Source organism: Colletes gigas, unplaced genomic scaffold (assembly GCF_013123115.1).
Source record: "Colletes gigas isolate AHSC1104 unplaced genomic scaffold, ASM1312311v1 Colletes_gigas_Sc00027, whole genome shotgun sequence".
NCBI lineage: Eukaryota > Metazoa > Arthropoda > Insecta > Hymenoptera > Colletidae > Colletes > Colletes gigas.
In genome coordinates this window covers 759,453-773,116 of record NW_025106656.1, presented here as the reverse complement: position 1 = coordinate 773,116, position 13,664 = coordinate 759,453, and the positions used below count along the sequence as shown (strand labels likewise).

The 13,664-nt window shown below is 46.0% G+C and overlaps 1 protein-coding gene across 1 annotated transcript in view; it reads right to left on the bottom strand.

Moving 5' to 3' along the window:
• Nucleotides 1-10,227, bottom strand: part of LOC122401689 (transcription factor Sp8-like) — a 43,362-nt gene extending 33,135 nt beyond the window's left edge. The window contains exon 1 of the mRNA XM_043403980.1: nt 10,117-10,227. Within this exon, the coding sequence (XP_043259915.1) occupies nt 10,117-10,227 (111 nt within the window). The remainder of the gene's footprint in view (nt 1-10,116) is intronic.
• Between the last annotated feature and the right edge of the window lie 3,437 nt (nt 10,228-13,664).

Below are 13,664 nucleotides of genomic sequence, written 5' to 3'. Positions count from 1 at the left end.
GCCGAGTCATAAAATAAAAAAGTTCTCGACGGACCGTGTGTGTGCGTGCGTGTGCGTGTGCGTGGACCGAACCGGAACACGTGTTGTACGCGGAGAAAAGGCACAAAAGCTGGCCCCGGCAGCCAACGTTTCGCCAGCGAACCGGGGGCTGTGGCTACGGGGATCGCCGCTTCTGTCAAAACAGAATGGATCATCCGGGATGATCTGCGGGATTACAGGCGGCGCAAGCTGATCATTTTGCACGGACCAGGTAGTTTCGAGGATCCTTGTGTCCGGACAATGTCAACAACCAGGAGGTTCGATGCGTCAAGGCGACAGCACGGGTACGGAAACGGAGGTTCGATTCTCTTACTCTACTTCCTCGTCGCGGAAATACGATACTCGACGCACTTTTCAACCCTCTGTTGCGTCGATTATTTAGAGAATTTATTTCTTAACTATTTAATACTCGAACTAAATAATGGTAAATTGTGTTTGTTGGGTTCCCAATTAAGAAGTTAATCGTTCTGGCTCGTCGCTAGTTTGAAAAGAGTATGAGAATCGTCAAAGTCGACGGCACGAATCGTCTTTAATTTGCCCCGTCGATAAGATCTTTGATTTTATCGACCGTCGAAAGCTCCTCGATGAAGATGACAGGGCGAACAGTAGCACCTGATCAGGGAGATCAACTATTCGTGTTCTACCTGGACGGATTAAGATCCCTATCTGGGAGAGGCTGAGCAATTGACCTTGCCCCGAGGAGATCGCCGATTGACAGCTACCCTTACCCTGGGCGGCGGGGTCGGCTCGTTTAACGTCGCAGAACAAATCTGGCCTGTTTCTACCCCTTCGGGGGAACGTCTAACGTGACCGTGAAATCTCATGCTACGGGAACAACGTCGATCCAAGCGTACTCGAAACATGGTTTCCGCGCGACAAAACTTCGACGAAAGATCGTGGACTCACCACATGTCCGTGGACTGGCGACTTGGCGATAGACTGTAACTGCGGGTATAGTTGACCAGCCGCGGCCGGCGTCATGTCGGTCAACATCTCGTTGACGCTTCAGCGACCAGGACGCTCGGCGGAATCCTGTCGGTTGTCCGCTGCTCCTCGAACCGAATGCGTCGCGAGAGTCTCTTTTACACTTCACTTGCGGTTATCACAGGAGGATTATCGAAAAAAAACTCGTATTCGTACGATGAGGGAAAAGGGTCGTGGAGTCGGCTCCCCACGGCCGTCGGGTGTGCGTAAAAAATGCCAGTGGGTCGAAAACGTTGGGATGCTTAAGGGAAACCGGTTAACGTGGTTCCCGTTCTTCGCCCCGTGACAGACTGCCGGCTATCCGATCGGCTTTGCCCCGACCAGACAGGGGAATGGTGGTAGGGAAGCGGCCAGGACTTCGGCCCCCGGGCAAAAAAGGGGCAGAGCCTGCTGGGCGGAACCCAGACCTAACCAGTTACCGCCCCCAACCGCCTCCGTGCCGTCTCCGCTTCCTCTTTACTTTATTTACCCCCACCAGTTTACCCCCACTCTTCCTCCGTGGTTCTCTCCTCTCCGTCCACCTACCAACGGTACGCCACTCGTTCTCGCTTTCTCCTGACCTATCCGCAGTCCTCCCTTCGATAATTTAACCGTGAAATGCGCGCGCACCGCGAAAAGGAGGCACGCGTACAGCTCGACGACTTTGGTGGTGCCCTCTCCGAACCGTTTCGGCTTCATCGAGTCTTTCCACGTTCGTCCTTTCTCTTCTACTCTTTTCTCCTCTTGTTCTAGGACGAGGCTTACGTGACCCGAAGTTGTCGTATTAGGCCTCAGCCTCGTTGTTTGACGTAACGGTATGCGCGCCGTTGGTATTTAAATACCGACACGCCGCTATCCGATATCGGCGAAACGAGCAAAGTTCATCGACCGGACTGCATAATTGATATACAAATCCGGATCCACGTTCCACGCGAAAGCTTTCGCCGCGAAACTCGAGCCAATGCTTGCCAGAAGCGTCGCAAACGTGGACGCGGAGGAAGCCAGTAGTATAAGTAGTATAAGACGTCTGTGTAAGACGGTGTAAGTAGTACAAAGCATGCAAACCCTGTGTGCAGTATGTTACGTTTACGCGGTGGAAGCCAGTAGTATAAGTAGTATAAGACGTTAGCATGGGACGCTGTAAGTAGTATAAAGCCATGCAAATCCTGTGTGCAGTATGTTATATTTACTTTCCGGGATGTTTTTCGACACAGCGTCGTGAATAGTGTTTCTAGGGAGTTCGGAGCTATATGAAAATACGTTCTATATATACGTTATATAGCATTACTTATATTACTTGTGCAATACCGAAACCAATAGTGCGCCCGTAAGGATAGAGTAAAGCAGAAGATCGCTGACGATCGACACAGGGGAGTCACGGAAGAGTGGGGGTTTCGAGACGGTAACGTTAGGCGGAGCCAGTCACGTACCCCTTGGCCCCTCTGTCGCCACAACTGACATCTTCTCAGCGACGCACGATACATACGATCCTCGTTCTACTTGCACCGATTGCCTAAATCAAGGGGAATTTGTTTCCTGCCCGGAGAAAAGTGCATAACAACAGAATATCAAGCATAATATTCTTCAAGTTTAAAGTAATTTTTTCACAGAACAATGCGACTAAAAAGCATCGATTTCTACACTTTTCGGTTATACAATAATCAATTACATATGGTAGGTTTGGTAAAGAAAAATAGAGTAAGGAAGGATTTATCGTTTACTAATCGTCATTTGGTGTTAAAAACATGCTAATCGAGGAAATAATTGTTATACGATAACTTTTCTACATCCACTAAAATGTATATAATGCATTTACGGTATTTAAGATGTTTTTAAAGTAACTATTGAATTTCTAGTGCTTTCAGTCTACTAATCTATTAAAGAATCACAACTACCTGGTTTTATCTACTAAAATAGTGCATCCAACTTCACAATTAGGTATTGAATAGATGTTTCTTCCTTGCGACGTTTTTACAGTCATAAATTTCTTACTTTTCGCGTATCCGTAACCCAAAACATGCCTACCTAGTTGCGACATGATAAATGAAATTTTTGAAAAACGCAATATTTTCTGTAATATTAATTGCACCAAAACTGGTACGAAGCAAACGACGAGACAAACTCGACCACGGAATCGTGAACCAGAAGTGGAGCACAGATATTCGCCAACGACTTTGGTCGCCCGTCCTGGCCGTAACACTTCTGGAAAAAGCGCGCGTTTCTCGTCGGTCTTTTTATCCCTCGAAATAAATTATCGCTTAATCTACAGCGACATTTGCGACACTGCGAGCGAGCTGCCCTTGGATCCGGCGCAACCGCGACGTTGCACGGGAGATCCATGCAAAGGGAGCACAAGAAGATGACGGATATACCGACTTACGAGCATCTAATGTGATTTTAATCGAGGAGTTTGAATTTCAAATCCTATCGGCCTGTACGAAGCAGCCCAGCGTGTACCGGATAAAATTCGAGACGAGACGAGGCACGATTCCGTTTTCGACCAGCGGCGTACTTCCTCCGCCGCTCTCGACGAAAGGGAGGCGTCTAATTATGCAAAAGGTCGCTCGATCGCAGATTGGAGCAGTCCCGGGCGTCGCATCTACGCCACTGGCTACGAAGGGTCGCGTCAGGGTCGCATTAGATCCTAATTTTCCATAATGGAAGAAGATCGAGGCGCCAGTGCGGCGAGGCGATCGTCTAATCGCGGTCCATTCATAACCGCCCTTCTTCGTCCGTCGTTGCGGGAAGAAGGTCGATTTACTCGTAACGTTTCACCGGTTCCATAAATTTTGCTCGAAATTTGTTTAGATTCGCGGTTTGGCCCGGCGCAAAAGGGGGTTCGAGGAAACGGGAGTATGCAATTTGCGCGGAGGCGACGAGGGAAATCGATAAAAAGTCCTGAACAAATATTTCGCGAAACGCGATGCATTATCGACGAGACCGTCCCCACACGGCTCGAGGAGACGATGATGCGTAGATCGCGTGCGATCGGGCCACAAAAGGTGTGATCCGCCCCACCTCCTCGAGGTCGGAGAAGAACGGCCACTGTTACGGGAAGTGGGAAGAGGGATGTTTTACAATGAACCGGAGCAGAACCGGGCGTTAACGTCCTTTGAAAGAGCAAACGGCATTGGATCGCGCGAACGAGGGTGCGCGGGTATCTCCATTGGGGTGGTTTTGTACCGTTGATCGCTGTTGTTGGCGTCCCTCGTGCAGTAACATGTTTAGATTTTTGGATAAAAACGAGCCTCGTAATTTATTACCGCGTGGCATCGCGGTGGCTCGGTCACGCACAGCCGTGGCGAGGCTTCGTCCGACCATCGACGAGGAAAAGTCGATTGATTTTCTCGGTATACCGATCGAGCGATATCGACGGCACGAAGTGACGGATCGCTGATTGGCAGAGACGGGCCCCGAACGGGGTTGAAAGGGAAATGGGGCCCAGGGGCCTGACGAGGGCGGATAATGACAGGGCGGCCTCGCGAAGCTAGGATGGTCCGCGTTGGGACCAGCTTCGCCTCTTATACGGCCATGTGGCCATCGGGAGATGCTGATGGACTAATAATTACCAAGGAACCAGCTTCGCATATAGCGGCTGGGACCGTCGAAAATGAAGATTCAGCGGACCGGGCCAGGCACCAGAACTCGTATCGTTGTGTAAGCTTGCCAAGTAGGTTGCTCGAGGACGTTTAATAACTATGCACTCTGCTCGATATCTCGTTTGGCCTATCGCTATCGGGTTCGTCGAGTCAAAACGAAAGATTTCGAACGTGTACGCGTTTAACGTTTATCGCGACCACGTGATCTTGAAATCGGTGCAATTAAGGACCGTCGACGATACTCGGACGAGCGTTAATGGTAGCCCAGCGCGGCGGTCAGCGAACGCGGTTAAAAAGCTGCGTTTTAAACGTACCCAACGCACGGTGTGTGTCAACCAGTTCCAATCCTCGTTTCATAAATCAAACACTCGCGTCGAGCACGTAATGGAAGAGCGCGTGATAACGCGCAAACATTCTTTGAACGATATAGGCGTACAATGCTTCGTTTGCTGCACGCGATTGTTAACTCTCTAGTGGCAGACGTTTTCGCGATCCCTGTTACGCGTCGACGCCGCGAAAAGAGATTTGTTCGTTTCTGTCCGAGATCTACCATCTACTATCGTTAATCAGAACCTTGCCATCTAACCAAGAAAAGAAGTTACACCAGGTTGGAGACCTAAAATATTCATGGGTTCTTTAAAAGTGTATTACAAGCGAGACCGCATGCTCGAATCGTTTATGCTCGCTGTACATGAATGCACATTATTTTCAGAGCACGAGAATATATTCGTTTTACCCTGGATGTTGATTTTTTATTTCAGACAGAAACGTGTGCAGAGTAGTGCTTTTTCGTGCACGACGATATATGTAGAGATAACCATCGATTATTCTTTGCAAATAAGAAATTTTAAAAACAATTCTTTTGTGATAATTGCATATTACTATATTGTGACTACAATAATTGTACTCAAAGAAAGAAGATTCTTCTTTGCGAATATAGGGCTTTGATAGTTCATCGAAAATTATATTTTTAAATTGAAAAATACCTCGAATAAAAATCCTAAGAACACCAATTCTTTTATGATAATTTCACACCTTTACTTCTTCATTTCTTTCACCCAAGTCTTTTCCATCCTTTGCAAAATTTTTACTTTGTGGCTTTCAAACTTTTCGGATTTTATGATACTTCCCTACTAATATCTAATCATAATCTGCATAGATTCTCCCGGATTCGGTTATAAATGGAGAAGGAAGGAAGTTCGATTAGTATTCAGTCACGGAGTACCAATTAGGGCGACTCGATCGGATTGGTAATTAGGGGACTCTGGAGCATTTCCACGTGGTAGGTTCGACAACCCTCTCCCCATAATTTGTTAATCCCTTACCAGTACATTTTATGTCCAGCAACGACTAGACTCCAGTCAATTGCAAGAATATCTTACAGTTACTCTCACTCGTATTCGTTCTTATTTGTTTTTATTCAACGTTGTTTATTAGTAAACTGCGGATGTTTATGCATTTATGGGAAGTTGTGATTCTTAAAAAACTACAGAATTCACTTAATATGCAAAAATATAAGGATTACTTAAAATAAGATGCGAATTATTATATGTGGGGGTGGAAGCAACCCTCAACGAAACTCCCATTTCAAAAATATGATTTTGCATAAAGATCCACAGACTTTTTATAACACTATGTTGCTTCTATTTGCGAAGTAATGTTTTTTGCTAGATATTAACGAGTAAGTAATGGTAAATTACCAATTTAGTCAAGATGGCGGGCCCCAGAAGAGGGGAGGGTGTTAAATATCGTACGTAGGAGGCTCGTAAAGTTTGAATGGCGAAACACCGCGGATAAAGTTCATCGTTCGAGTTATTTCCGTCGCGGAATACGGTCGGTCGCGGTGTTCCAATTGTCGAAAAGAATTATGGCGATACACTGGCCACGGTCAAATAAATATTACCGGTCGGTTTGACCGTTGTCGGCTATCCGTCTCTCGCGGGCAGATGCACGGCCGATGGGAGGCGCGTAGAAGCATCTCTTTGAGGCTTTTAAGGTCGAGCAGCACGTTTTGCCGTGAAACAAGGCGAAGAGAAACTTGTCTAGGACTGATTTACGGACTCGTTGGCCGGGTCGGGGCCGGCGTACAGTTCGCGGTTCCGTCTACATCGTGGTCCGGAATAGAGAGACGCTCCCGGCCAGATTTATGGGGTGTTCCACGGGGAGGAAAGAAGCCGATCCTCCGTAATTCACGCGGCGGCGCTCCGGTTGTTCTGTCGGCGCGTAATCCGCAAACAAGGAACTCTCTTGGTTCCCCGGCGTGGAAATCGACCGGCGTTACGCAACCGAATCCACGCGAATAATCGGAATAAACGTCCGTGCAAAAGTAAAACATCCGAGAACGTTAATTGCGATCATTCTAAATAACGTTATTAAGCGAACAATGCAAACGAGCGTTTAATAGCGACCGCGGAACGAGGAGATAATGCAAGAGTAGTACGTACCATAGTTGGTATAATTACTAAGAATGGTAATAATTATAGATCGTCGACAGAAAATCACCGTGACGGTAATGTACCGCGGCTGCGCCACACGTTTCGCGAATACCGGGTTAGCTTCGACGAGCTACTTTTTATCGGACGGAGCGACGATCGATACCGATTACGAAACCACGAATCGAACGCACGCAGCTCGACGGAGACCCTGCGAGCCTCGAGTTCCTCGAGGAGGAGGACCCGCGGAAATTTTACTTAATATTTTCTACTCACGTTTCGAAACCACCCTCCCGTGTCGCGAATTAAGCTACTCCGTCCGACGCGGGGGTGCTCTCGCGTCGTAGGCGGTTTTCTTCCGGAACACGCGTCGTCGCGGACAAAAGGAACGAGAAAGAGAGAGTAGGAGAGAGGTAGAAGCGTGAAGAATTAACGCAAAAAGGGGGAAACAATTAGCCAGGCGAAGGACCGCCGACAAATTCGCGCGCATGTTCGTTGGAAGTTGAGATTGCAAAATGACGTGCAAACTGAGGGACGCCCTCGTCCGCCCCCTGGCAATACGGTAATCACTATAATTACGTATCGAGCCCTTATATTTATATCCCCCAGCTACGTCGCTATTTCTGTCTTTCGTTCCCTCTCTCTCTTTCCCCTCGATTCTTCGTTCGTTCGTTCGCCTCGGCCGCGTGAAAGTTGACGTTTCTTCCCCAACCTTTCACGCGAGCCGATCGACTCCTATTTATTGTTGCCGTGAACGTCATTTTGTTCGTTAATGACCGCTCCGGAGGCACGACGCGAACCATCGTCCGCGATACAGCGACCGCTTCGCAGCCGGTTTGCAAATTCAGAGACCGTAACTATTTTTACGTTCGTTAATTCGAATGCTTCCAAGCGGTCTTAATCGCTAACCCCAAGGGGGGCCAGAGTATTCATGGGAGGGAGGGGGGGTAGGGGTGTGAATTTCTATAAAGAATCATCAGATATTTATTTTTGTTACGTACGTTGTATTTAAAGATATTAATCCTTTAAAGTGAGGATAGCTACTAGACTGCAATAAATACATATATCGACGTCTTGGAATCTCTATTAAGTCTTGTATCGAGGATTTACTATCGGAAGTACTATCAAATCTAGGGAGTGGTACCAAGATTCAGTTGAAATTCAATGTTCTAAAAATACTACGGAACATCTCGATCCTTAAAAAAAATATTAATCTTAATTTTTTTTAATTGCAAATCGATTAAATTACGAGACAATAGTGTCAGTATCGCTATGCATAGTCCTTAAAATATACGATTTTACGATGAAAGGTCGTTTCAAGCAATCATTTCGCGTTCACCAAAAAGAATGCAACACGCAGACTAATATAAGGTTAACTGATATATAAATTTTATTAAATCCATTTCGTCCCACGGGTGCCTCGTAAAATTTTTTCCCCGCGAAGGCACGACGGGGGATTCGGGGCTTTGTTAAAATCGAATTCCAAGATCCGATTGGCAATCGCGCAAATTGAATTCTCAGCGAGAGCTGATGAATTGGCAGCGCGTTAAGGAGAATCGGGGGTGTGCGCGACCTCGCATTGGCCTCTTTCGCTATCCGGGAGATGAACAATTAACAGGGGGTGTTCCTGGACCGCCCAGGATGTCGTCGCAGAGGGGACGGCGTCGATAGAGTCTGTCAAATATTGGCAGCGGCTTGACGAAAGTTCCGAAGCACGTTCTTACCTCGAGCTAGGGCTGTCTTTTCAAGGACGTTTTCGTGTCCCAGCCTCTAATGAGGGAAGGACACGAACTGCACGACTTCGATTTTAATGAGCTTTTGCAGAACGATGGTACAGAGATCCCTTTTGGTGTATGTGAAATATTAGGTGTCAATATTCAACACTTTTCAAGATACAAAGTGGGGCAATTATAAGTTCTGTATAAACATATGTTTTTGTGTATTTTTCTATTGGAAGAAAACATGTACCAAGTGGGAGTTTATTGATGTTGCAATACTGTAGCAATTAGGAGGGTGAATCATCTGTAAGTGACATAGCCTGATGTAGACTGCACGACACTTACAAGCAATTTAATCTATTACATAATGTACACAAAAACTTATGTACTGAATTGATATTAAATTTTATGAGACATCCTATGAGTAGTCGATGTGGTTACACAGAATTTACAATTGTCTTACTTTAATTATTTATAGCTTAAAAATGTTGAGTAGCTACAAGCTAATATTTTATGAAAAGAGATCATTCTATCACATTAAGATCGAAGTTTGTAGTACGAATTAACAATATACAGCAACAATTCATATGATGCTTGTATTCTAGAATTTTTCTAATTTTCGTTAATAAAACTAATTGTTCTTTACTTTATTATAATTTTTAAATAAAAGAGACCTTTTTAGAAGGCAACAGTGCTGTTGTTTCTTGTTTTACACTATATGGAGTACAAATATCACAATAGTCAGACATATTTCGTATCAGTTTTATTTAAAAAAAAAAGATTCATGAAGAAATTATTATACTTGCTCAGCACTCGCGTGGCTATCGTTAAAATAGTTACCCAAACGGCGACCGCTCGTTCTTTGTACATCCATGTCTTAAATTTTACAATAGTTAGACTTTTATCCAATAATAATGTAGAATATTTGTTTTATCCACTTGTTAGGAGACCCAATGATCCTAATTGTTTCCGAAATATTTGTGAGTTTTATGAATAGAATTTTATTAAATCCTCGCTCTTAAAATACCAATGAAATACAGTCAAAGAATTTTAGAAAATAGGGGAAAAGGATGAGCGAGAAATAAACGTTACCTGCGAGCATTAACAAAACATCTTTGCTTGTAACATACATTTTAACAAACATCTCATGATAAAACAACCAAATTCTACCGTTAACCGAAAGAGAACTCTGTGGAAATCTGGCACTTACTTATATTTAAAAAATTTAATTCATTATTTACATAGCAACGTCAAGGAAGCAATTATTTTGTATCAAAAGGATCGATTCGTAATAAATTCGAAATTCGACAAATACGAGCGTGCCCACCGATAGATAAATAATAATTCAAAATACTGGTGCATTACCTCCAAATATTCAGTATCAGTGGAATGATGCGGTTGCTGGACAGCCGTCGATGGGATGGTCATGACGTTCTGCGGGTGGGCAGGCAGCGAGTACTGATACGCGCAATTCATGACGATTGCTTCGAGTCTACAACTTGTCCAAGTTCAAAACTAGCGAAAACGACGTGTTTAGCACTGTGGTCTCACAGAAACTGTTTAATCCGTCGACGATTGAAACCGCTCGCACAGGTCAGCTTCGCGAACAACAGCTCCGAATACGAGTTTGAGGACGTTGGACTTGGCAGTCGATGAACATGTCTCCCGTACGCGCGTACGTCGGTTTGGTTCACGGATCGGTCGTACGAAGGAGAAGAGATCGCGGCTCCCGTTATAGATCCTTGAAGCTCGGAGAGAGTCCGGTGTCGATGGTCGATCGCGAGGCGGCGTCGATCTTCGGCATCGGTAGTCCGTTGTGGAAGGTTGCCGTGGCCCCTCGTATATCCTGGTAATCACAGTAATTTCTGTGGCTGTTGGCCACAGATGGTAGCGGAGGAGGTCAGTCGACAAGGAGGTCGGTCGAGGACGCAGGACGACTCGCGTGGTCGATGCTCGAGAACGCGGTGCGTGTCCGTTTGCAACGCGGAAGGAGGTTACAATTAAACGAAAGGACTCCAAGAGATGCAGCTCGCGGCGTGCAACAATTATAACTGAGCTTTTTCGTCCCCCACGTAGGAGAGGAGCGCCTCCGACGGAGGCGGATCCTCGCTCTTTCTCCGTTTCCTGCTCCTCCGTCCCTTCGCCGCTCGTCTTTTAGCATAAAGGTGTTCCGTATACGCGAATGCGTGCAACGAGAGAGTGCGTCGGGTGGTGGCGAACCGAGCACATCCCGCAGGAACTCCACAAGTGTGTTTCCATCCTGGAAGGTGTTACTGGTGGGGCAGAAGCAGCGACCGCCCTCGCAACGGGCCTCCTCGTACAACCTCGCGGTTCTCTAATCCTCCTGGCAACCCTAACGAACCCTCTCCGCCCCCCTGCCCTCTTTTTCTGTCTCTGTCTACCGCTTCCTCCCTCCATCGCGCCGCAGACCACACTCCCGACCAATTAAAACACGCTACGATCACGTGGTTTACCGCCGCGGTCGCCACATCGTCTTCTTCGTCCTCGTCTTCTTCTTTTCTTCCTCCTCTTCCTCTTCTTCTTCCACCACGTCTTCTCCTCCTCTCCCTGCCTTTTGCTTTAATCGTTGTTGCCGTTGCTTTTACCCTTTCCTCCCCAAGGCTTCTCCTACGGCCAGCCTTTCCATTTTTTCTCGTTCGATACTTGTTCGGAGTCGCGCGTGGGAGGCGACCGGCCAGATAACGTCCAACGGGGTCCATGGTATTATCGTTCCGCATCGGGGACAGGTTTCCTCGATTTACACGGTTTCGATCGAAAATCTCGCGTTCATGGAATTCCTCGAACGAGGTATCGTCTGCTTAAAGGGGTCTTCTACTGTGAACCGCCAAAAAATTCGATTTTTTTTTTTAGAAATATATGAGCAAAAACATGTTACCGAACTCCTAAAATTAACGAACTTAGACGTATTGCTCTGTCTGACCTTTTTGTTTGAAAGCGTTTTTCTCAAAACTATCTTTTCCAAATTGGCTTCCATGATATCTCAAGATCTACTTTACCGATTTCGTTCAAATTTGGCTTGTACTGTCAGTACGCGTGTCGCTATAGTCCGTAGCACAACGAAGTCAAAGTTATTCGCAGTTATTCGCCGCTCAATTAACCCCTTGACGTACGATTTAATTCCAAATAATCTTTCAAACGTATCTATTTAATTTTTTTCAAAATTTGTTCGTATGATCATGAAAAAGAACAGTTTTACAAATACCTCGTGAATGCAAAAATGTGTTGATTTTATTACGTAAGACTTGACGACGAGTGAGTAGCCTCACGATTGTGAAACTTGGCAAGGGGTTAAAATTCAATTATTAGAATCGGCGCAGCGTTTGTCGCCTGGGTTAATTCAATTTGGATCGGTTTAGAAAATAGCCGGTTATCGACGCAAGTCAAACAACCCGGTGTATCGGGGCCCCTCGTTGAGTTATGGCTTCGATTAAAAACCAGGTGAGAAACTTTCTGAAAAATCGCGATCACGTACGCGGCAGATTAATGCGATAAAGTAACTCGTAGCGTAACGTAATAGCAGGATAGTGTGCCGTGTATATCCGTAACGCCAGTAAGTTGCGTGTGCCGCGCCGATGAGCGCGACTTTTTAGCGTTCGATCCGCGGCGGTGTAGGGATATAATAATCGTAGCCTTGGGGGTCGAGACCATTATCGTGTGGCGCTAATGATATCGCGTACCTGCCAACTTATTTATCGGGCCACCAACGGCGGTTCGCGGCTCGAGCTTAACGTTATCTTTGCGTAACGTCGCGTGGTTGTCATCGAAAATCTCGTTAATGATTGGTCTCGGGCCGAAAAATTGCACCGACGCAACGTCGAACGAACGTCGAGCGAACCCGGACAGTCGAAGCGGAACGCCGTTAGTTTGCTCAAACGGCATGACGCCGCGTATTATAATTGCGACATTTAACCAACGATCGCCGACTTTACTTTCTACTCGTAGGCACGGCGATCGGGCTCGCGATTGCATCGCTCGTTTCAGAATTCTCGCGAACGTCCGCTTCGAAATTACGTGCAAGCGGTTTTTTCTTCTTTCCTTTTTTTCATTATTTCTCCTCGTACGATTCACCCGAGCAGTTTACCCCGTTTTCAGCGTGAATTACTCCGAGTAGTTTCACCGACGAGGAGGAATGAATGAACGGAGACGGTAAGCAAGAACGCTTGGGTGAACGGATGATTGCCGGTGAATGGATTCGTATTCTCCCTCGGACGCATAATGCCCCAAGTGCTTCTTGCTCTTTCTTCGTTGCGCGTCTCCCTTAACCTGAAACTCGATACAGTGGGAACCGCGTGTGATCTCCATTCACCACCGGCTAAAATGTTAAAAGAAGGACCCAAAGGATTGCTTTCGATGACGCCGAGGCTGCCCTGCCGACAAAGTCTTCCCGTCTCCCTGAGCGGATAATTCAAGGGATCCGAGACGCTCTTTAAACTTAACCCCCAGTCGATTGTCCGAGTTTTATTTTACGCCTTCCACAAGCACTGTACGGCCACCCTCCGGTTCCCTTTCAAAGCCATACGACGCCACAATACGCCCGTGCACCCTCGTCGCGGAGCAAGCTCATATTATACTTTCGTGCTACAATATTTATCAAAATTACGACTATGAAGGCAGTGATAAGCTAGTTGTTACAAATTTTGTTCCTCGGATTCTCACGAATGTAATTCAATTCTCATTCTAATAGTGTTACGCAAACCTTGTAAAATGCTGTGGAACACCCACGACATAAGATAATCGACTCGATATAATATTAATATTTCCTAATATTAGGTCTACAAATTAACTCTCCCTGCATTAAATCATCTATATATAACATTTATTTTTGAAATTGAATTTAGTCAATGCAAACTTTAGAACGATAATACTCAGCTTTGGAATTGACGGAGTTTCAA